Source organism: Oppia nitens, unplaced genomic scaffold, assembly GCF_028296485.1.
Source record: "Oppia nitens isolate AA-2021 unplaced genomic scaffold, nextdenovo-longstitch-racon4-pilon3 scaffold1_pilon_pilon_pilon, whole genome shotgun sequence".
In the NCBI taxonomy this organism is placed as follows: Eukaryota; Metazoa; Arthropoda; class Arachnida; order Sarcoptiformes; family Oppiidae; genus Oppia; species Oppia nitens.
Genome location: NW_026533199.1, coordinates 7,339,466 through 7,364,124, shown reverse-complemented (window position 1 = coordinate 7,364,124; position 24,659 = coordinate 7,339,466). Strand labels below are relative to the sequence as shown.

At 36.0% G+C, this 24,659-nt stretch overlaps 4 protein-coding genes across 4 annotated transcripts; 1 reads left to right on the top strand and 3 right to left on the bottom strand.

The window, feature by feature from the left end:
* Nucleotides 1-3,737: 3,737 nt before the first annotated feature.
* Nucleotides 3,738-5,079, bottom strand: LOC128966467 (geraniol dehydrogenase-like). Its single transcript, XM_054313318.1, has 4 exons — nucleotides 5,008-5,079; nucleotides 4,480-4,956; nucleotides 4,168-4,426; nucleotides 3,738-4,114 (listed from the first exon to the last, which is right to left on the bottom strand). The coding sequence occupies exons 1-4, from the start codon at nucleotides 5,020-5,022 to the stop codon at nucleotides 3,738-3,740; spliced, it is 1,128 nt and encodes a 375-aa protein (XP_054169293.1). The 5' UTR covers nucleotides 5,023-5,079.
* Nucleotides 5,080-7,230: 2,151 nt separating this feature from the next.
* LOC128951782 (nose resistant to fluoxetine protein 6-like) lies at nucleotides 7,231-9,783 on the bottom strand. The gene is made up of 8 exons (XM_054297055.1): nucleotides 9,105-9,783; nucleotides 8,967-9,051; nucleotides 8,836-8,897; nucleotides 8,614-8,781; nucleotides 8,444-8,537; nucleotides 8,149-8,395; nucleotides 7,765-8,088; nucleotides 7,231-7,710 (listed from the first exon to the last, which is right to left on the bottom strand). Exons 1-8 carry the CDS (start codon nucleotides 9,694-9,696, stop codon nucleotides 7,231-7,233), a joined length of 2,052 nt encoding a protein of 683 aa, XP_054153030.1. The 5' UTR covers nucleotides 9,697-9,783.
* Nucleotides 9,784-10,627: 844 nt separating this feature from the next.
* On the bottom strand, nucleotides 10,628-11,441 carry LOC128951790 (uncharacterized). The gene is made up of 2 exons (XM_054297064.1): nucleotides 11,203-11,441; nucleotides 10,628-11,156 (listed from the first exon to the last, which is right to left on the bottom strand). The coding sequence occupies exons 1-2, from the start codon at nucleotides 11,264-11,266 to the stop codon at nucleotides 10,630-10,632; spliced, it is 591 nt and encodes a 196-aa protein (XP_054153039.1). The 5' UTR covers nucleotides 11,267-11,441; the 3' UTR covers nucleotides 10,628-10,629.
* A 5,267-nt stretch (nucleotides 11,442-16,708) lies between these two features.
* On the top strand, nucleotides 16,709-23,594 carry LOC128966466 (uncharacterized). The gene is made up of 7 exons (XM_054313317.1): nucleotides 16,709-17,075; nucleotides 17,513-17,786; nucleotides 18,113-18,198; nucleotides 19,373-19,921; nucleotides 21,161-21,276; nucleotides 21,419-21,554; nucleotides 22,520-23,594. Exons 1-7 carry the CDS (start codon nucleotides 16,709-16,711, stop codon nucleotides 23,587-23,589), a joined length of 2,598 nt encoding a protein of 865 aa, XP_054169292.1. The 3' UTR covers nucleotides 23,590-23,594.
* Nucleotides 23,595-24,659: the final 1,065 nt, after the last annotated feature.

The following is a 24,659-nucleotide window of genomic DNA, read 5'->3' as shown; positions in this document are numbered from 1 at the left end:
TTGTGTTAATTGATGCGATTGCGGTAAACAAAAGGATCTTTGCGGACATTGAAGCAGATATTGAGCCGAAGAGTCGACGGCTGAAGACGTCTTGTTTTGTGTCCAAAGAAGAAAACGATTTAAAGCCAAAGCATTGATTGGAATTAAAACACAAGAAAACGACGGCTGAAAAGCAATTGTCGACGAAACGGCCGATATTGAAGAAACCACTGATGGYTTKGTCTCGTTCTTCGGCGGACGGATTGTCACGAGAGACGGACGCAAAGATGGAATCGTTAGAATGGGGGAGAAAGTGGGTATTGGGGGTAAAGGGGGCAGAGGTGGGAAAGAGACGGGCAAAAAGGAGGCGTTGAATGTCTTTTGAGGACAACTTGTTTTTCTGAAACCGGAAATAAAGAAAGATCTTTCGGCTAAAGACAGGGATTCTTGTCGTTTATGAAAATGACATTTGGAGACCAGAGGACGGTTTTGCAGAAGAGATCCGCACAATATATGAATAGATCCGCGACGAAGACGAACTCCGCAGTCGTCGGCCGACGTGTAGAGAAGTCCGGGACGGATGGCGGCCAAAGAAGCGGGAGAAAAGCGGAGAACGCGAACTGGACGGAAGCGATAGGCGAGGAATCCGTTTCCATCGGTTGTGGGTTCGGAACGAACGGACGCTTCGACACAGAAATCTGAAGAACAGAAGTCTTGAGCGACTCTTTCGTTATAACAAGTGGTTTGAGTGCATTGTCTTCCTTCTAATAACGGATCCAAAGAACACAAACATTCGGTTTTCACTGAATTCACACAAAAAACACACAAAAAACACAAAAAACACAACAATTCTATTACTTTTGACATTATTTCTGATATTTTGCGGAAAAAACTCTTTCAATAAATACAGAATTTTTTTTGGGTCACAAATGCTTTATTCGGAGCGCGAGGGCGGAGACAAAGACAAAGCGGAGGCGGGACGCGGACGACGCGCAGAATCTTCCACCGAATACTCCGCTTTCGGACGTTTCGCCGGAACGTAACTCACAACTCTTCCTCTTGAGTCCAATTCATCTTCTATTGGAGGAGGCGGAGGCGAACGGAGGGCTCGAGAACGAGGTGTCGTCCGGTCGTCGTCTTCTTCAAAGTAATCGTCTCTTTGCGGCGGAGGACGCACTGTTCGAGAGCGWGGYGTCGTCCGGTCGTCGTCTTCTTCGAAATAGTCGTCTCTTTGTGGAGGCGGCGGAGGCGGAGGGGGGCGAAGAGTTCGAGAGCGAGGCGTCGTCCGKTCGTCGTCTTCTTCTTCGAAATAATCCTCTCTTTGTGGTGGAGGACGCACTGTTCGAGAGCGAGGTGTCGTCCGGTCGTCGTCTTCTTCAAAGTAGTCGTCTCTTTGCGGTGGAGGACGTGGAGGACGTCTGGGTGGAGGAGGAGGAGGTGCATGTTGGTCGTCTTGATCGTCCCAAAAAGGGTTTGGATGGACAGGGCGTTTGTAGGGTGGGTCGAGAAGTGGAGGCCGTGTTTTTGGAGGATTTCTTGAAAACGGAATTTCATATGAATTGAAATTATTATTTGTTTGTGTTTTTTGCGGACGTTTTTGTTCTATTCTTATGTCTTGAATGTCTTGAAAATCAAATGAAGAAACAGAAGGTCTTTGACTTTGATTTTTGATTAAATCATGAATTTCTGGCTTTTCTTTCGGTTTTTCATTGATTTGCGAAAAATTGGTTAAAACGGGAAACATTTGAAGCGCTGTTTGAAAGTCTGAAAAACTATTAAACAATTTATCATTTCTTTTCTCTCACCGTTTGGTCTTTGAGTTGCAGAAGAAGGAGGCGAAGGAGGCGCAGGAGGCGGGCGTTGAGGACGAGAAGGAGTTTCGAAATCTGCGGAAAAAAAGTCAGTTTTATTGAATTGAATTGTTTTCTGACCGTTGTTTGGCCGTTGTTTCGGTGATTCATAGTTAGGACGCGTTGGACTGCGTTCGGGCGTCATGGAGTGCGTGGGAGGTCGGGGTTGCGGTGGTTGGGGTCGTTGTGGTTGAGGTCGTCTTTGATTGGTTGATTCTGACTGATCCTGACAATTGACTTTCTTATAACCGGCCAAAAAGAAGATTCTTTCGGCGAAAGACAGGGATTCGAACTTTTTTCCGAAATCACAGGCCGTTATCCAAGCATTTGGTCCCAAAGCAGTTCCGCACAAATAATAGATTCCTTTTGTCTTGAGATCGACTCCGCAGTCGTCAAGAGGTGTGAGAAAGAGTCCGCTTTCGATTGCGTCCAAAGACGACGGTTTATAACGGAAATAACGAACGGAACGGAAGTTATAGAAGGCGTGAGTCACGGATCCGTTGTCGCCTTCGATGAACGACTTGTCCGACTTGACGGAAGCCTCCAAACAGAAATCCGCGCGACAATAGTCTTTGATGAGTTGCGAGTCGTAATTGGCCAAAGAAGCCAACGCTTCCCATCCTTGTTTCTGTTGTGACGTCACGTTATTCTTCGGACAATTGCATCCGTCGGCGAAATGGCCGAAAAAAGCGGACAAAAAGACAAACAAAAAAAGCAGTTTTTTCGACATTTGAATGACGTTTTGTTTTATTCGTCGTTCAGATCAACGAACGCTTTATGTCTTTCAGAAACAGTTGTTTTTTGGGGAAATGTGTTCTCATTTCACTGTTTTTTATATCAATTCAGAGATTATTTCATTTGGAAAATGCTTTCCTTCGGAACAACGCTTTTCCTCCTCCCGTTCCTTCAGTCCATTGTCTGCGAGTCGTGTTTATGTCCGACAACTCCTCTCGACTTCTGTTCCTATGATTTGGGAATCAAAGCAACGATTATTTCCGAAATTTCAGGAAATGTTTGGAAAAATCAAAACAAGTCTTTCGGAACTCAAGAAATCAAAATAAATCGCATTTTTCGCGACCGAAAGTCCATTGCTTCCGTCGGGTCTGCTTTTGCTGTCTATTGGCCACAATCTGAATGTCAAATTCAATTCAAACCCGAAGAAGAAGTCGTCTTTTTCGGTGATTTCGAAGAATCGAACGCAAGATTTGTGATAAAAGAATGCGATTTCGCGAAAACTGTTTCGCAATTAACGCAAACCGAAACTCAAATTTTCAATCAAATCCCGAAATGTCAACAAACAGATGAAACCCAAGAAACCGATGAAGAAGGACGCAAAAGACCGCATATTCCTCCTTACTATCCGCCGCCGCCTCATCCCGAAASACCTCATCCCGAAATCCATTTCCCGCCGATCCCTTCACTGCCAGAAGTTATGTTTCCGCCGATTCCCGAAATTCCCGCAATACCGGAAGTCGAGTTCCCGCCATTTCCCGAGATTCCCGTAATACCGGAAGTCGAATTTCCGCCGATTCCCGAAATTCCCGTGATTCCCGAAGTCGAGTTCCCGCCGATTCCTGAAATTCCCGTGATTCCCGAGGTTGAATTTCCGCCGATTCCCGTGATTCCCGAAGTAGAGTTGCATCCGATTCCCGAGATTCCTGTTATACCTGAAGTAGAATTTCCTCCATTTCCCGAAATCCCGTCAATTCCTGAAGTGATATTCGAACCTTTGCCTGAATTCGAATCAATTCCTGAAATCCATTTTCCCGAACCCCCAGTTCTGCCTGAAGTCGTGTTTTTCCCGCCATTACCGGAAGTCCCGTCTTTTCCGGAAATAGTTATTTCCATTTCAGAACCGGAATCCGAAAAAAGCGATAAAAACGCGAAAAAAGAGAAATAAAAGAGTTTTTATTCAAATTCAATGACAGTTCGAATTGATTTTCCGTTTTTCATTAAATCAAACGCTTTTTGAATGTCTTTCAAAGGGATTCTCGAGGAAATCAGTTTCGAGACATCCATTTCCCCGGAAATCTGTTTTCGAACCAATTCTTGATTTCCAGCAATTGGTTTATAATTCCCGAAATATCCTCCACTAATACACCGACCGTTCAACAGCTGAGCCACGGATTGCGTGACTTTCGCTCCTTTCTTCGCGAGTCCGACAACAATAAGACGTCCAAAGGGTTGGAGAACTCTATTCGCGACGTCCAAAACGGATTGAGAACCGATACAATCGAACGCGTAATCGATTCTCATTTCCATCAAAACTGATTCCAAATTCGTTTCTAAAGAATCCGTTTTTTAGAATCAAAAGTCGAAAAACATTTTTATTTCAAACCCTTTTTCGGACACAAGAAGTGCGTGACTCCCATCTCTCTTGCAATCCACTCTTTGTCGGGATTCGTGTCAATTCCCACAATGACTTCTGCTCCCGAATCACGACATCCCAAGACACACGACAACCCGATTGGTCCCAAACCCCAAACTGCACAAACACTGCCCGAATGCACTTTCGCGATTTGAGTCGCACTCCCGAATCCCGTCCCGACTGCACACCCTATAATGGCCGCCACTTTTAGGTCTGCATTTGAATCCAACTGCGAATCAAATTCGTTATAAATTTTTGGTCTCTCTCTCTCTGACCTCTGACCTTTGCCACTTGTGTTTCGCGAACAACAGTGTATTCCGCGAAACAAGCGGTTCCAGCGAAAGACAACAATTCGTCGCCATCTTTGATTYTCATTCGACTTTTGCCATCGAAGGTCATTGTCGTGAAGAAGTTTCCCGATTCGCACAAATTGGTCAACGGGTTTCTACACAAACGGCATTTTCCACACTCGGGTAACCATAGCAACATGACCTTATCGCCCACACCCACTCGCGACACGCCCTCTCCCACACTCTCGACTACGCCGGCTCCTTCGTGTCCTAAGACAACAGGCCGTCCCTGGAAGTCGACATCGAGTTCGGTAGTCCATCCCCAGACGAAATGAGCGTCTGTAGCGCAAACTCCGGCCGAAATAACCCGAACTCTGATTTCGTTTTTTTCCGGAGATTTGACAACAATTTTCTCGATTTTCACTTCTTCTCCCGGTTTCCGCAAAACAGCGGCCAAACATTCAATTGACTGAGAATTTCAAATCAAATCAAATGAAACGAAAGACAAAGACATTCTCACCTCCGAAGAAGACATCTTTTCTGTTGTTTTTCAACGCTTTTATGTTTTTTATCACAAAATCTTATCAAAAGTCAATTCAAGGACAAAACGATTCAAAAAACGACTCAAAAAACAATTGAAAACAAAACAAAAGAAATTATTTATTGTTATTCGGAATCATTGCTAAAGAATTTAGTCATTGTGTCCGCGAATGTCGCCGAACACGACTCTTCCAGTTGTCGAAGTCGACTACAAGAACACGTGAAAGACTCTGCTTTTGCCGACACTTTTGGTCTCCGTTTCGGTCTTTCCTCCGTTTGTCCTCCACTCCCACTCCCACCCCCACTCCCATTCCCTCCACTTCCACTCCACTCGTCGTCCGCCGCCTCATATTCGGGCCGTTTTTGCGGTCGGAACTGTTGTTTGGGTGGTTTTTGGTCCCAATTTTGAGCCCAGAATTCGTTTTCCGGTTTCGGTCTTTGTTTTATCGGTTTTTCGTTCCATTCATTCCATTCCTCTTTCGGTCTTTGGATTCCGTTTTCGGTATCTGTCGGCCAATCAGTCCATTCGGATTCGGGTTTTTGTCCATTCGGTCGTTTTCCTGGTCTTTGGTTTGCCATCCATTCGGTTTCCTGTTTCGTCGGACGTCCGTTCGGTCTCATCTCCGGCCGAATCTCCGGTCTGATGTCCGGTCGCTGTTCCGGCCACTGTCCGCCTCCCCACTCGCCGCCATTCCACTCGTCATTCGGTCGTTCGTCCGACTCCTGCCACTCTCCGTTTGCATTCCATTCGTTGGTTTCCGTCCACTCTTCCGGTCTTTTGGACGGTCTTTCGTCCCATCTTTCGGGTCTTTCGGGTCTTTCGGGTCTTTCGGGTCGTCGTCCGTTGGGTCGTCCACTCCACGCCACTCCCGTTTGTGTCGTCTGCCACTGTTCGCGTTTTTTGGGTTCTTTGGGTCGTCTGCCCCCCTTCCCCCCCTCATGCCCCCACTCTTGTCCCGAACATTGCGGTAAATCTTGTAACGAAGGAATCGAACACAGATTGAAGTCAACAGACTGTCTTCCCCCTCCACTCCCACCCCCGCCCCCGCCCGCCTCGTACTGCGGGGGCTGTTTCTGCGTGGGCCACCTGGCCTTCTCCTCTTTGACGCCTTTCTTGTCTTTGTTGACAATCAGATGACTTAATCCCGGTTTAACAGTCGCCACAACCGGAACTCCGAATTCCGGAACTATTTTCTCGTTGTTTTCGGTTTTTTCACTCATTTCTTGCGCTTCACTTCCGTTCGCCACGTGATCCACAGTCTCCGCCTCTTCCGTCTCCCGTTTCCTCCTTAAGGGCGGGATTTCAGTCAAATTCAAACCAATCAAATCCTTCGTATATTCCAATCGATTTCCACTTCGACTTCCGTTTCCGCCGAACCCTCCGTGACCTCCCGCTCCTCCCATTCCTGATCCGAACGCAATTCCCCCGTTCCCTCCCGTTCCTCCTGCTCCTCCCATAATACCGTGAGATCCGATTCCTGGAAGCCCTCCAATGCCTCCGATGCCTCCCATTCCCGGAAGAGCCAGAATCAGCGGCGGTCCTGAGAATCCCGGTCTGGCGGGAATTCCCGGCGATCCTGGTGCTCCGGGACCGGGCGGACGTGTTAGCAGACGTTGATTGCAATCGTAGCGCCGATACGCGCCCATCAGGAACAGTCTTTCGCCGACATTGAGGTCGTCTTGCGATCGAACGAAATGACATTCAGAGACGACTGGTTTGGCGTCCATTCGATCGTAAACTCCGAAGAGAACAACGAATCGGGATTTCGAGACATTTACCGCACATTCGACGGGAGTGTAGACAAAACCGTCCGAAAAAATGGAAGTATTTCTCAGATCTTTATATACTTTTGCGATTCGAACGTCGAATCTTCGGAAGCGTTGGTCGGAATGGTCTTTGAATTCTGCGTCCGATTTTTCCGAACGAATAAACACTTTCCACGCGAAGTCATCGAAACAAAAAGACCGCAAAATCAACGGTTCGTTTACATTCTCTCCCGAACGCAACAAACACGAACACGACTGACCCGAGACCGAGGCAGCCGAGGCCACAATAATTACGGACAATAAGAACACAAAAACGACGTTTGAGAGGAAAGACATCGAAACTAAAAGTGAATTAAAAAGACGTGTTTTCGCAGATGTTTTGCTTTATTTCCACAAAAACAGGTCAATGACTGCCATTTAGTGCACAAAACAGTTGTCATTGAGTTCTAACAACAGGTGTTGCGTTTGTCCCGTTCCCGTCTTTGACCAAACATCGAACCCAAGACTGCAATCTCGCGATCGGACTCTCGATTACAACCGAAACCAAGAATGCCATCAAAAAAGAGATAAAAATCGTTTGACAAACACTGGAAAAGACTTCGGAAGCGGAAGTCGAAGGCAATCGGCGTCTCGAAGCCCACCACCACCACACCACCCACACGTGCGTCAAATACAGCGAATACGAGACGCGAGACAGCGGAACAAAGAACCGCCATTTCAACAGAGAGTTGGGATTCGCTTCCGACAAATATATTACACAACAAATACCAATCGACCAAAGAATTCGCGCCAAAGGATAGACTATTGCGGAGATATAGCGGTTGTTCGGGTGTTCGCCCCCTGTCCAGTAGGCCGTGTCGTAGAGGGCGACACCGAAACACAGGAACACGAAAAGCCAGAGAAAGAGCTGTTGTTTCTGAAAATGAATCAATTAATCAAAAGAAGGAATGAATTGCAGAAGAAAACCAACTTTTTTCAGTCGAAATTGTGGCCAAAGATTGAAACAAATGCCAAACGAAAAGCCGACGAAATAAACGGCCAAATGTGGCCACGGCTGGTAATACACGAGTTGTCGGAACTCTTGTAGAAAATATGGTCCGATTTGAGTAGAAACGCGTCCCGCAGAGAAATCGTTTACCAAAATCACGACCGAAACGATTGTCATTGAAATACAGATCAAAAGCGCGGAAATTAAAAGTGCAAAACGCGGACGACGCACGAGAACGGCCACCACCAACACTGACAACAGATGGCACTGCATGTCCACCGAGAGAAACCACGTGCTGTCAATGCACTGCAAGAAACGGGAATAATTCCGTCAGACGGGACGGGAAAGAGACGGGAATTTTGTTACCATTCGGGAAGAATCGATCAAATTGTGGAGAAATAAGAGGTTTTGCCACCAATTGGAGTGACAAGAGTCGATTCGGGAAGAGAGGAAAGAGTTCCAAACGGGACCCGAACCCATCAATGGCAACAAAGTGGTCAAAACGACAAACACCGCCATTAATGGCCAAAGACGCAAAACACGGGTCCAGACGTAAGCGAAAACGGAAAAGCATTTGACGCGTTTGAGAGTTGTGTGGGCGGCCAGAAAACCACTAATCAGTAATTCGGATTAATTCGGATTAATTGGGGATTAATAATACCTGAGAACGAAAAATGTTTCGACGATTGTATGGACTTTAGAAAGCGGAAGAATGAAGACTGAACTCAGAGAATGTCGAATTGCAAAAGTGTTTTCTGCGATTAACGGATTAACGGATTAACGGATTAACGGATTAGTCGATTAGGGATTAGATGACTTATATGGACTGACTATAGAGCGACCAATCGGTGTATTCGATTTGATGAGCGATTATTATGTAAGAAATGGTTAAAACGCGGATTCCGTCCAGAGATCGCAGTTCCGGACAATTGTCGGTACGGAAGACGCGGCGGATATTGTCTTCAAGACGGAAGGCCTTCACAAATGGCCGSAAAGAAGCTAAAGAAAGGAAATGAGATTAAATTGGATTTAAAAGGATTTAAAAGGATTTACGCGGAAAAAGAGAAACGAAAAAAGCGATTAAAGTGAACGCGACCAACAATGAAGAAATCAATCTGAAAAACAATGAATTAATAATTAATAATTGGATTAATGATTGGATTAATGATTGGATTAATGATTACAGAGCGAGGAAATGGAGAAAAAGAAAATCAACGGAATCTGTGTTACAATCGACGGATTTCACCGAAAGTCCAGATCTTATTAAAGCTGTCGAAGAAATCTAATTATCATTAATACAGTTAAAGGCATTTCGTATTTACCCGAACGGGACAGAGACAGGACGTCCGAAGAACGACATTTCGAAGGAACGCAAAGTGCGAATCGCAAATCGGTTAAATAGAAAAAGACGGCCGAAGACGACAAATGACGCATTACCGACGAGTCGGACGAATTGGGCGGAAGAAGACCGTCAACGCCGTGATTGAGATTCAGGTGTGGAGTGTTTGGAGGCGGAAGAGGCACCGAAACGGACACCAAACACATCTGCGGTTTACCGACGACTTCGGGGGCCGAGTTTATTTGCAAACATTGGTCGTAATCGCCGAGTTCGGTAACTGTTCCGGTGAGCAGTCCTTGAGGTGGAAAAGAAGAACTCGAATCGAACATTTGATACGCAAAGAGATGGCCTTTTGATAGACTTTTTAACACAAAAAACACAGATTTCCGACATTCAGACGACAGTTCCGATGAATTGGTGATTGAGACCAAGTTTTCTATCAAATAATCCACTCTTTTAGAGTGATATTCAACRAATGCACGCGAAAGAGGCGACCAAAGAGAGCGAGTGTCCGAACTCTCGAACGACAGTCCTCTCAAACACAACAAAAGCAAAAGTTGTGCCAAAAAATGCATTTCAAAGACTTGTTTTAACTTTGAATTCAAACCTTAAATACGATAAAAGATATGAAAAACGAGTTGCGATTCAAGTCTTGAAACGAAAAGATTAAAAGACTTTTAATTCTAGACTTGAATCGGATTTTCATCAGAAATACTCTTAAATTCAATTCAATTGCATTTTTTTACACAAATTTCAACAAAATTATTGAAATAAACCTAATTTTCTTTCGTAATAAACAATAAATCAATGTTTGAGAAAAAAGTTTTGTTTTTTTTATTTAAAGTGTTTATTGTTTTTGAATATAAATAGAAATCTTTGTTTGCATTGAAGTGTTGTTTCCAACACTTTATCAGTTATTTCCTGACTTCAGAACAAATCATTTTTTGTCAAAAAAAGTTGAATACATGTGTGTATTGTCAGGTGTTGTCACCGAATGTTGAAATCCGAGACAAACTGTGAAACAAAACAAAAAACATTTTTTTCGCTTCAATGAGAAAATCAATGATTTATTGCTTGAAAACAAATACTTATTGAATGTCAAAGAAATGCAAATTAATTTTCGTCTAATTTACACAAAAATGACAGCAAATGACAGGTGTTTTGAGGGTTGACTCAATGCATACATAATTATTATTAAATTTTCTCAAAGTTTTAAATTTTTAAATAAAAAATTTTATTGTTTTAACTCAATTGATGTCATTTTAATTGTTTTCTCGAAAATATTATTCAAAATATTGGATTAAATATTGAGTAATAAATCATATATTTATCTGAAGTGCAAAACAAACGAATAAATAAATAAATAAAAGAAACAATAATTTCATAAATCAAAGCAATTGAAAGAAAATTATGAAATTTGTTATAAAAAGTGACTTAAAGTGCACTAAATATTAGAAATGAAGAGTTATTTCATAACTAAAGAGTACTTAAGGTTTGGAAAACAAAAATCAGACTTTTATGCCATTGTTTTTCACTTCTTTATAGTTTTTGCGTTTCTTTTCACTGAAGTAATGGTATTCCAGAGGAATGAAGTGATTCTTCGGAACGGGAGTTGCCATTGATGTGGTTGGAGCGGGTGAGGTGGGGACGCCGGGAAGGGGCGCTATAGTGGGTGTAGTGGCGGTGGTTTGGATGGGTTTGAACTTGGGTTTGACTTTACACAAATAGACGCATTGGTGGTATTGTTCGCGACTGAATTTGGTTGGAATTCCGTTTCCCTTTTCGTTGCACTGTTCGTAAACACATTCATATATTTTGCGGTAAATTCTTATACGACATCCTTCTATACAGTAATTCAGGTCTTTATCGCCGCGAAACAACAGYCGACGACACGTCTGAATGCAATTCTTTATTGTGTTTTCGAAGGAACGTCCTCTTTCTCCTCTTTCTCCTCTTTCTCCTCTTCCTTCTCCTCTTTCTCCTCTTCCTTCTCCTCTTCCTTCTCTTTCCGGACCTAAAGTCGACTCACATTTCACTGAAAAAGACGTTTAGTTTTGATTCAAATCAAAGACAAAACTCACCGAAAGAACAAAACAAAGTCAAAGAAATCGCCGAAAAAACCGAAAAAACCGAAAAAACACTCATATTTTGCGACTTTTCTGAAGACAAACTCAAACTTTTAGGAAATGCTTTTAAGAAAACAACTGTTCGCAACTCCGGTCACACTGTGATGCACTGGTAGTCAACCCAGAAAGGCGTCTTCAATGTGAACTCGGATTTCGAGGTCAGGGCACGACTTTTGTTGACTTAAAAGTCGTTTTTTCCAAACTATTAATCACTTAATCACAACTCAAATGAAAAAATACTACAAAAACACGATTTTTCGTCATTTTATTTGAAAACAAGTTTCAGAACTACTTATAGAATGTCTTTCGACGCAAAACTGTCCAAAAGAGTCCGCATTTGCTTCAATTGTTTCAGAAAGAGAACAACCGGTGATTCTTCTGCGACAACGGCTTCCTTCAGATAATTCCAAAGATATCTGTGTTTGTCTTCATTCAACTGTTGGCTTAAAAACTCGGTTTTCATTACAAGTCTTTTTAATCCGATTTCCATTGACTCGAAAAGTCTCGAAATTCCGTTCAAAACAACAGAAAAACCGTTCATTTCTGGCGATTCTTCGCTTCGAAAAACTGACGAAATCTCCGCTTCTTTACTCCCAAACTCCGACTCTTTCGGCAACTTTTTTGCCAATGAATGCCAAACAGACTCCACGTCCTCATCGCGAGAGTCGTCACTCGACTCCTCTTTTATAAGAAATACGAAAATCAGAAAAACCATTATTTTCTGCATTTTATAAATGAATTTATTTAACGAATACTTTATTTCGCTTTGAATTTACATAAAATGCAAATATATTTCGAAAATCTGTTTAATAAACAGTTTTTTGGATTTAAAACAGTTTTTTGGATTTAAAACAGTTTTTTGGATTTAAAACAGTTTTTTGGATTAATTGCTTTATTTTTGTTTGTTTTTAGAGTTTTTTACAAATTATTTTCGTTTTTATTATTTTAAATACAAATCATTTAAAGACTTAATAATCGGACAGAAAGTGTCGGATGTGTTCTAAATGCTCGAGAAGTAGTCTAATCGGCGATAAATCACTCAAAATGTAGTCAAAGAGAAAATACTGAAGTCGTTTGTGTTCTGATCCCAAGATTTTCACCAAAAACTCGGTTTTGTCGACAATTTTGGTTCCGATTGTCGACAAAAACATCAAAAGTCTTGTAACCATTGATAACAAGATATCGACGACAAACCCCTCGAATCCCAAACTGAGTCCCAGTGTTTCGTTTGCTTCGTTTGATCCGTAATTGTTGACAAGATCTCCAAAGTCCAGAAGCAGATCCACTCCCGACAAACCGGGACTTCCGAGAAGACCAGTCGAAGCAGTGCTTTCTTCAGTTGTTTCCGTGGTTTCATTTGAAGCGTTGTTYTCTTGATAGAGAAGTTCTGACGGTTTGTTATCAACTATTATGAGATTATTGTCAGAAAACGTAAGATTTTTTAGTTTTTTATACAAAGAAAAAGAGAAACTTTTGTCAACAAAATCATTGAAATTCTTGTGAATAATATTTTTTGTCGACTTTTCGGTCGATATTTCGACAAAACTTATGGCAAAAAATATAATCAAAAGTTTATTAAACATTGTTTCGATTGAAAGTCGAAAAACGGATTTAAATATTAATGAGATTTGAAAAACATTTGCAAAACAGAGAGAAAACAACTTTTGGGTCAAAAACAAAAAGTTTGAAAATTTATTTGTTTATGAAAATAGAGTTCACATGAGATGTTTGTTATCCAAACCAATGAAACCCGAATTTCGGTTCGATTTTCGCGAATAAGTCTCCAAAATGTCGGCCAGTCTTCGGGCGATTTGTCCGGTCGTGTCAAACACCGATCCCTTGCTATAGAACTGTTGGAACAAATTTGTTAAAAACAAGTCTCTCTTTCCTCCGCCTAAAGAACCCAAAAGACTGTCCAATTTATCCAAGAGATCGGCCAAAGACATCAACAATTTACTCAACAAATTACTCAATGCGTTCAAAATCTGCTGAAGAATTGATTGCAAAGCATTGCTCACACCGTCCAAAATACCTCCATTTCCTCCGTTCTGACCATTAGTCCCGTTCTGTCCATTTCCGTTTGATCCGGGTTTTCCGTTATTTCCATTCCCGTTATTCGGGTTTCCATTCCCGTTTCCATTCCCGTTATTTCCATTCCCGTTCCCGTTATTCGGGTTTCCATTCCCGTTATTTCCGTTCCCGTTATTTCCATTCCCGTTCCCGTTTCCGTTCCCAGGTTTTCCATTCCCATTACCATTATTGGGATTCCCGTTCCCGTTCCCGTTCCCGTTCCCGTTCCCGTTCCCGTTCCCGTTCCCGTTCCCGTTCCCGTTCCCGTTCCCGTTCCCGTTCCCGTTCCCGTTTCCGTTTCCGTTTCCGTTCCCGTTCCCGTTCCCGTTCCCTGGTCTTCCATTATTTGCGTCGTCGTCGTCGTCRTCCGGGTCCTGTTCGAAGGGAGTTGTCGGCCGTTTTGTGGTTTTATTTGGGTTGGGTTTTCCGCCTCCGCCTTTGACACCACTATTTGATGGGGAATTTCCTCCCTTTTGTCTGAAAGTCAATTCATCGCTTTCGTAGGCATAAGTCGTGACCACAACCGCAATAACCAACAAAAACACGAGTTTTACAAACATTTGTTTTGTTTTCAGTTTTTTTTGTAAAAATAAAAGAAATAAAATTCAATTTCGATAAAAACTATTTATACCTTAAAATCACATTTTTTCTAATTAGTTCACAATTAACAGTTCGTTGACCTCAAAAATGGGTTGAGTTTTAGTGAATCGATCGTCACTTCGAAGCAAACGATAACTGAATTGATTTAAATGTGTGAAAAAAGCTGAAAAATCCCATTAATTTCAAGTATAAAAAGTTATATCTTTTGGAAAACAAAAATTTTCAAAAGTTTTTCGAAAATGTTTTCATTATTTGCAATAATTTTGACCGCTTTATCGGTTCTGACAAATGGCCAATTGGTTGACCGCATGTATAGCATTGACCATATGCTGGATCAGTTCGAGGCAGAGGCGCAACGTTTGCCGGAACCGAATCACGACTTGTTTTTGAAAACAAATCAAAGTCTTGAAGATATTCTTCATGAATACGAAATCCAAGCAATGATTCTAAACAGTGGATCAAAACAAAGCAACGGATTAGACACTGTTCTCGGATCTATTGCTCAAAACGACGGACAGAGCGGCGGACGGACAGATGCAGCCGATGCGCGATATTTTGGGCCAATTATCGGATTTCTTGCGAAAAGCTTCCGTTTGTATAGAAAAAGAAATGTTGAATTCCATGACTAAAATCGCGAATGAATTTGAAATCATTTACGGAAACAATCACTTTCTGGTCAGATATTTAAGAGAATTCTTCGACGAAAACACTTCTCCGTTCTTAATGGCTCTTCAGGTCTCTTCAAGACTCGACAAAGTCTTTCAGATCTATAATCAATAAATTATAAAATTGTCTTAATTTCTGTTTTTATCATAAATTGTATTTTGAATTAAGTTTTAGTGAAATAAAAATTAATTAATATTTAACTAAATCTCAAGTTTTTTTTAATAATTTTGAATAAAAAGTTTAGAAATTTATATAAATATCTGAATTGAATGAGAAATGAATGTCAAAAATGAAATCAAGTTTTTGTTGTTTTCTTTGGTTTCAAATCTCAGATAAAAATCAAAAGAATAGAAAATCAAATCCAAAATCTGTTATTCCGTTTCTAATCTCATAATTTTTAATATAAAACCAAACAAAATGTGATTTAAAGTGAGAATTGTTGTCATGAAAACCGAATTTCTGAACCGAGAGTTGAAAAAACCCATTAATTTGGAAAAACATGTCTTTAATTACTCGTATATAAAGTGAAAAAACTATTTGAAAATCGAAAAACAAAGCAAAATGTCTTTCTTTTGGACTATTCTTGTGTTGACTTCTGTGACCGCCAGTGAAGACCTGTGGGACCGGCGATTGACTGTCGATCAGGTGCTCAACGAGTTTGAACTCGAAGTCCAACATTTGCCCGAATATGAAGAACAATCGCAATCAAAACACAACAAGAGTTTGGACTCTATTTTACACGAATACGAAATGGAAGTCATTTCAATCAATAGTCATCCCAACGAATGGCCAAAACAACAGATCCCTAGCGATCCTCTCGGCATTAGTTCTCTTCTCCAAAATCTCGGGAATCTCATCAGCGGTGGTCTGACTCAGGGTCAGGGCCAGGGAGGAGGCGGGGGAGGCGGCAATCAGTTGAATACGTTTTTGCAAACAATAGTAAAACCTCTGAAAGTGATTATCAAAACTTCAGCCAATTTTCTCCGCAAACTCTCGACTTGTCTTATGAAACAAATGCTTTACACTATGAGTAAGATTACGCCAAATCTGGAACGCATTTATGGCGCGAATCACTTCCTCGTGAAGTTTATGCAAGAGTTCTTCAATTTAGACACTTCTCCGTTCATTACAATGATTCAAGTCTCAGAAAGATTGGATAAAATCGATAACATTTACTCTAATAAACAATAAATTTAATTCCTTTTTGTAAATTTCTGACAATTAATTAAACTCTAATTTGATTTTCAATAATAAAAACAAATTTAATTTAAAAAAGGATTTTTTGACAATTAATTTAAATCAAAGTTAATGTAAAACAATTGTAAAAAAGCCTCAAAAACAGCAATTAATGAAACAATGATTTCGAGTCAATCATTAAAAACCATTTGTAATGAAATAAATTAATGACTTTTAACCTAATATAATATGATTACAACACTATTTAGAGGTAAACGAAACCAATTAAACACATTTTCATGAATTAAACCTAATTTAATGTGAATTAAGGTCACAAAGAAAGGCAATTAAAGGTTTTGTTTGACAAACAATTTCATTGAAATCTCTTTTTATTCAACAAAATAATGAATTTTATCAAAACTTGTTTTTATTTATTTGCTGTGCATTTGATTGCAGCAAAAGATGGACAAAACAAGAATTGGATTTCCGATATCTTAGACAATATCGACGATAATTATGACTACATTGCGTCCGACGACACCATTTTGATTGCCAACACAACAGATGATTGGATTACTGACGACATTATCATTGATGAAGATTTAGAAGACATTGCAAAACCGATTATCGAAATATTAGATCAGTTTAAGCCTCAAAAACCATCCAATTCTGTAACCAATAACTCGAGTCTTCTTTACGACAATAGCGACACTGTTTTGTCAAATAAAACTAGACATTCAACGCCTGAAAGTCTCAATTAAACGTAAATTCAATTTAAAACTTTGAATTAATGTTATTTAAACTGATTTTAAACTTTGTGTAGATTTCAGTGAATTTCAAATCAAATACAAAATTGTTTATAATTTGTTGACAAAACTCTCTCTCATTAATCAAAAATATAATAAAAACTATATTTTTATAAACATTTTAATAAAAACATTTGTTTCCAATGTTTGTTTCAAAGTTTGTCTTTTTTTTGTTGAGTTTTGGTTTTGTTTTCTGCAATCAGTCATTGAATGGCGTTTTGGAAAAGAAATCTTTTAATTCTTTGACTGATTTGAAGACAGAAGTTCTTCAGTTAAACAACTCTTCCAAACAATGGCCAAACAGACCGACCGATACTCATACGAATCCTTGGGCTGAAGCAGTGGCCCAGCAGTTGGCGCGCGGACTTAACTTAGTCTTAATGACTATTAATTATATGATTTCATTTCATTTGAAAAGTGACTGCARTTTCAGTGGAAATGTCGACTATTTTCCGATTAATCAACAAATTGTCGACAGATTTAACAAACAATTCAAAACTTTAGTCAATAGTAACGACTTTAAAGATACCATTAATTATGTAAAACAAATGTCAGATATTATTCATATTTATCTAAACATTGAATAATCAAAAAATGCAATAATTTTTCATTATTTTGAAATATTTATGAAAACTATATTTGAGTTTATTTAGAAATATTTTAAGAAAAAATTAAAAAATTTATAATAATTTATGTATTTTTATGTTTATTAAAATAAATGTAGTTTTTATGCAATAATTTTTAATAAAAAACTTTATATGAATTAAAACTATTATTTTGACTGACATTGAGTTGATTTTTATTTGAAACCATATTTTGACAATTCGTTGAACTCATTATTATTTCTCAACTGTTGTTAGAAATTGTTTTTAAATTTAAATTTTTTTAAAAAACCGAAAAAATGTTTCACAAAAACTGTATTTACTTTTTGTTAATAATTTTTATAGAAATGTCTAAATTTTTGTGTCAACAAAACAGWTCCGAAGATTGGCACCGAAGTATGGATCGATTAGACAACGATGTCATGGCTTTGATGACCAATAAAGACAATACATCGATGACTACATCCGATCTTCGCAATAGTAATGGATGTGTTTTTCTGGCAAAGACTATGAACACTGCTCTTCAGGTGCTTCTTAAGTCGTTTAATGGTTTGTCAAAGATTCTGAAGTTAAGAATCAGATTAAATGGTTTCATATCTTTGACTCCAAACCAATCAAAGTATGAATTTTTGAACAAATTTTTGGATACAATTCAAACATATTTTGACAAATCGTTTAATAGAATTAGTCGTAAAGCAAAACAATTAAATAATGTTTTGTCTCTATATTTGAATTCTTATATTAAAACTCATTATTAAATTAAAAATTTCAAAAATCTATAAATACTTTACAATTATTCTAATATTTTATTAAATTTTTGTRCAAAATATATAGTATTTTATAAAAACTAGATTTAAAAAAGACTTTTAATTACAATTAATTCGATAAATCATTTCATTTATAAATTACTTTTTATTCAGTTTTCAAACACTTTTATTTCATAAGAGTTTTCAGATATTCATCGATGTCTTCGTCAAAGAACTCAAGAACGGAAAAGTGTTTTTCATCACTCTTTCGATTCCATCGGAACCGTAACTGCCATTGAATTTGTCAAATACGGGCTCAGGTAGTCATTACTGGAAGAAATGCTTAACATTTTGGACACTTTTGACGAAATTATGAACAGAAAAGTCATAGATTTGTGTCATTTATCAAACATTTAGAGAAATATTATAAACATTTGGTCAAAGACTGGACTCAAACCCATTCAAAGGTCATAATTATTAGAACTAATGTTATAATTCAGTTATGAAGACAAGTGTCGGGTGGACAGAGTTGGTCAGTCTATCGACATCTTAACTATACTCTTACTTAACTAACTTTACTTTAATAAACAACAAAATCATTCATTTATTGTCAAAATTATGTTATTTAATGAAAAAACAATCGGAAAATAGTTTTTGATAATAAAAACAAAAACTAATTGTTTGCGATTCGAACACTAATTAATTAATAAAGTTTTATAAATTAGAGCTTAATCTTTACAATTTGCAAATGTTTGTCAAATTTGTATAATTTCTGCAAACAATTACTTTTAATGCTTTAAATTAATTATTTTAAATAAATAAATACTGTTATTAAAACATAGTTTTATTAGTCTAAATAGTTRTTTAATAAATTAAATTTTAGAGCAATAAATAGTTTATTGATTTATTTTTTTGATTAAATAATATTGTTTTGACTATAAATAAATGATTTGTTGCAAAAATGCATTAATCGAGCGTAAAGTAGGGGAAAGACTCTATAATTATATTATAATTTGTGTAAAGTTTAGACTCTATGATACATAAGGTTAGGAACGAGACTTTATTTTGTTTTACTAATCAAACAAAACACAAAATGTAGAAAACTTTTATTAGAAATATATTGCCATCTATTGAACAAAATATTAAAAGATTTTCTGATTATTGAAAACTTTGGAAAATGAATAGAAATGTTTGACATATTTATTCCGTATTTTATAAAACACACAAATCTCTAATAAAAGGGTTAATCACTATATAGTAAAACATTAGTACTGTATTTGATATCATATTAAGAGCTAATGTATAGCATATGTGGCACAGAATCTGAAACACTTGAATATTCTGGAAAAGTGGAAAACGTTTAGTATTTTGTGCCATAAATGTTGTCTAATGTCGACAATGATATCGACAATCCATTTACTAGTAATCTTAGAATTGGTCACAACTTGTCTTAATTCAGTGCACGGATGTCAGTGTCCCGTCTATGAGGAAACAGTATCCGACAGATGTCTTCCGGGTCTCAACTGTTATGACGAGAATCTGATTCGACGTTTCTGTCGCTCCGACTTCTGTATTGAAGTCCGAATTGAATCGGAAAAGGCGGTTACGGGTGCCGTCTATAAGAGCATCACTTACTCCAACTACACCTACCGGGCCGTACGGATGATCCGTTTTAGTCCGAAATCAATGCGCGCCTTAAAAATGCATACATTTTTCACTCCAACTGAGAGCTCGCGTTGTGGTGTAGATCTGAAACGTCGGCATTTGTATTACTTGTGCGGACAAGTAATTGAGTCCAACGCTGTGGTCACGTCGTGTGATTTCGTCAAACCCGCAGAGAATCTGACATTTACTGAACGATCATTCTTCCTGAGCGGATTCAGAAAGACTAACTGTCAAGAGTTTGTCAACCATTATGTCGTCGGCGACGGAAAACTACTCTTCACTGATGCCATTCATAAGGAAAGACATTTACATTCATTTTATACCAACAATAGTCTTAATATCAGTACAACTGTTCCTAAATTACTATACAATGACTCCTTTTATCAAATTTAATAAAATTAATATTTATTCTTAAAATTCTATTCAATTATTATTATATTTAAAACAATATTTTATACTAAAAACACAATTTTGTAATATTCTATAAATAAAGTCTAAATTTTTTTCACACAAAATACAAAGAGTTAAACAACGATTAGATGCTTTTAATTTCAAATATCTGGTCAACATTGACCACTTTTTAATACAACCTATTGTTAACCAGATAATTGAAATTAATAGCTGTTTAAAACTCTTTCTTGATTTACATTTTAAAGTCTTTTTAATAATAAGTTGTTTTCCAATAAATTCAATTAAATATATAAATAAATCTATTATTGAATTCGTTATAAAATAATAAATTTGTTAAAAAATTACTTTCGGAAATCAAATTAATTATAACTTAGTATTACTTATTCTACTATTTTATGTAATTTTAATRCATTTTTCTTAATATAGTTTTAAGACATTGCGTAAAATCCTTTTAGAAAATAAATATCTATAAAGATTGAAATACAATAATGAGTTTTAATCACATATAAAACATGAAATATGATAACCAAATGTCAAGTTTTCGTTTTTACCAAAATTAAAAAGTAGTTTATTTCGGTATAAATTAAATATAATATTATGAAGTAATTAAACATTTATTGGACATTAAGACTCATTTTCTTAATATTCATTTAAATCTGTTAATAAATACTTGAATAAATAAATTAAATGATTGCAAATATTATGAGTGAATAATACATATTTTTTACTGTATTTATGTTTTTATCTTTAATAATATCATGAAATATGAGATTTAGTTTACATTAAAAGACAGTTATTAAGTAATTGCTTTTGAAAATAAGTTGCTATAAAACAAAACAAATAATTTTGTTCATCGACTCAACAGATTTTCAAACACACGATCACTAAATAAAAGTTTTTAATATTTGTTCAAAATTAAGATTTAAATAATAGAAATACAATGTTATTAATAATATCACTACTAATAACAAATTATTGTGTTTACGGCAGTAATGTTGACCTCAAGAGAAATATTCCTTCAAATTMTTTGTTAACCAAAGATATTAATAATCAAAGGAAAAATGTCATTTCAAATCATAACAATTATATTATTTCAAAACCTAAAAATCAATTAACAGGTTTGTTGTTTATTACATCTTTTTATTAACAATTTAATGTTTCTTTATTTTAGATTTTTGTATTGAACTTTTGAACGGAGTTCCCAAAGATTTTAGCGGTTATTATCAGAAAAGACAAATTATGAAAAACAGTTTTGTCAATCGTTACCAGAATAAGGCCATAAACAAGGTTAAATTAATGACATTTAATCAATAATTATGTAAATTTGGTTTCAATTGCTTATAAAATAAATTTTCAGATCATTTATAATAATAACGTTTTTTTGAGATTATTAAATGAAAATAATGACAAAAATATAAATAAATATCAGAATATCGGCTTAAATGATGTCATCGGACGGGTATTTAAGAAAAGATGGACACAAAGACATAAACGGATGACTGATTTGTTTAGACTTTGGTTTGAAAAGCCGTACGCTTTGTATATTCCGGACAAAAAACAAATGTGTAGACAAATCCTCTATGAATTTGATTAATCATTCAATTAATAAATCTATTTTCAGATTAAATACATTTCATATTAATTATATAATAAAAAAATTAAATAATAAAATAATAGTTTATTTATTATAATTTATAATCTATTGATTCAAACATAATATAATAATAATATGTTTTGTCAGAAATTAATTTGTAATTCAAATCCAAATGATTTTTAATTCAATAAACTTTTATTTAATCCGAAATCTGTCTCATATTCTGAGTGGTCGACGACAGGGATTCCTCCTTTGATGTCATTTCAAGTTTTCTGTTTTTTGCAAATTTAAAAATCATAAATATTTTATAATTATGTTTTTTTAAAATAATTTATTGATATAAAAATACTTTAGTCTGAGATTATTTGTAATATTTATGAAACCAAACAACATAAGCACTTATTCTCACATTTAGACAATAAAAACGTTAAATAATTTATTAATAATTATTTCTATAAAAATTAGTACAATTAAACTCTAAAATGACTGTTTGATTATTTTTATCAAAATATATATTTACTAACAATATATAAATACAATTTTTATTATTGTATTTTATGTTAATCAGAGTTATTAATTGTTTTGATTAATTAATTGTTATATAAACTTATTAAACAGTTTATTTAAATTATTTTCTTTAACTATAATTAATAAATATATCGTAATTAATATATGAAATAATAATTGTTTTATTAAACAAAAGTTTAACAAAATTGATATATTTTTTCAGTATTATTTGTCAATAGTATTGATTTAATAACATATTTTACAATTAATTAAATGTTTAAATAGTTTTATTGACAAATAATTAATGATTTGACACCAAATGCATTGTATAAACACATTATTTTAAAACAAATTATCAAATTAACTGATATTAATATATTTGAAACTCACAAATAAAATCTTTAAAAATATAACTAATGTTAACTACAGTATTGTTGTTGTTGTGGTCATTGGGTGTGTCGGCAGTTTGTGGATCAGCCTTTCCTCTCAATTATAACATTCATTTGTTTTATTATCCGTGGTTTGGATCCAAAGATATATCAAGACATTGGTATCACTGGAATCAAAGACAACACAATTCACCACAAGATATCGCATCTGACTTTTATCCGGTTTTAGGACCGTACGACTCGTGCGATTCGCAAGTTTTGGCACAACATATGCAATGGATAGCATCGGCATATGTGGGCACTATTGTGATGAGTTGGTGCGGACAACAAGACATTAGCAACAAATGTATACCAAATATCATGAACGCCGCGCATAAACACCAAATCAAAGTGGCCTTTCATGTCCAACCTTACGGCGGCCGAACCGCCGAATCGGTAGTTCGCGACATCGCTTATATATCGGACACATACGGCACACATGCGGCCTATTTCAGGGATGAGTCTCGTGACAATAGAGATGCCTTTTACATCTTTGACAGTCTTATTATCAAAGACTGGAAACCAATTGAATCTCTGAAGAAAAATCACATAATTTTGGGCAACAATTATGAAGAAATTCAAATAAATAAAACACATTTATTGAAACAGTTTTCTGGTTTTTATCCCTACGGTATCGGAGCTGATCCAAGTGTTGTCCACAAATGGAAGGCTTTTAATGACTTTTGTAAAATTGAAGGTTGTATTTGGTGTCCAAGTGTTGGACCCGGTTTTAGTGAYAAAAGAGCCAAAAACCACAGTAAAGCTCTTCAATGGCATCGAAATAACGGACAGTTATATGATGACAGTTGGAATCACTTGTTTGCTTCCGGTATACCTCATTGGGTGTCAATAACTTCGTTCAATCAATGGAACGACGGATCTATGATTGAACCGTCTTTAGAGAGACCACCCATTCATCGAGTCTATCAAACATATTCGGGTGCTTTCAATACCACTGGAAAAGCGTCGGAAACGGCATATTTAGAGCGTACGGCTCATTGGGTCGTAGAGTTCACCAAAAGAAGTAATGCCAAAACCAAACAACTGTCCATTTATTCAAATGAGTTATAATAATTTGGGCCAAAWATTAGTTACTATTTATATGTTTTACGACATGTTTGTCAATAAATTCAATCAACAGTTTATATAATGTTTAAATTAAATTAATTATAAAATTTTCTATTATATTATTATTTAAAATTGATTAATAATTATAATCATTGGCATTGAATCCATCTGTTGAACCCTAAGCCACGCATTTTATTATTATGTTTGAAAAACACATGTTATATCAAATTGTCTATTGAATTGAATTGTGTATTGTTAAATAGTTCATTAAATTCATATTTATTTTTTTATTTTTTAATTTTTCAATATTTTTTTGTCTAAATATGTCTCAGTTTTGGTATTATTTATTGCAATAAAATAAAATATATATTCCTTTCTAATAAAGGAGAAAAAATATAATATTTCCCAAAAAATTGGATGAAATTTATTTGCGAACTTTCATCTCTTGATAAGTGCCCGAACTTTACAAACTTCCCAAATATTAATTAATATAAAATAACTTTATGTAATTTAAATATTTATAAAAAATACTAAAAATTAAATTTTGTTAATACATTGCAATTTAGAATTAATACGATTAATCATATTATGAATATATAAATATTGGATTAGATGTAATACAAAATRATTTTTGATTACTGTTTATGTTGTCATAAATTGAATAAAAAAACAAAATTATCTAAATTTGAAAGTCAAATCAATAAAACATTTAATATAACAATAAATAACTAAATCTAAAATAGTTATAGTCGAGGTCAAATATKAAATGTTTTGTTAATTTAATTTTTACCATTTTATTATTATTAATTTTATTTAAATTACTAACAAGCACATTTAGAAATCTATTAGATTCTCATATTATTATTTAAAATGTATTTTATTTATTTTTATTATAGTTTATAAATTATTAAATATATAAAATATTATAAAGTATAGAATGCTTATCAGTACTTGATTTTTACTTGATTTTTGTTTATCTTATTTAGTGCTAAATTAATGTTTAAATAGACAGATAATCAAATCGTTTTTGTATACATTTCCTGATCAACAAAACATATTACATAAATGCTTAA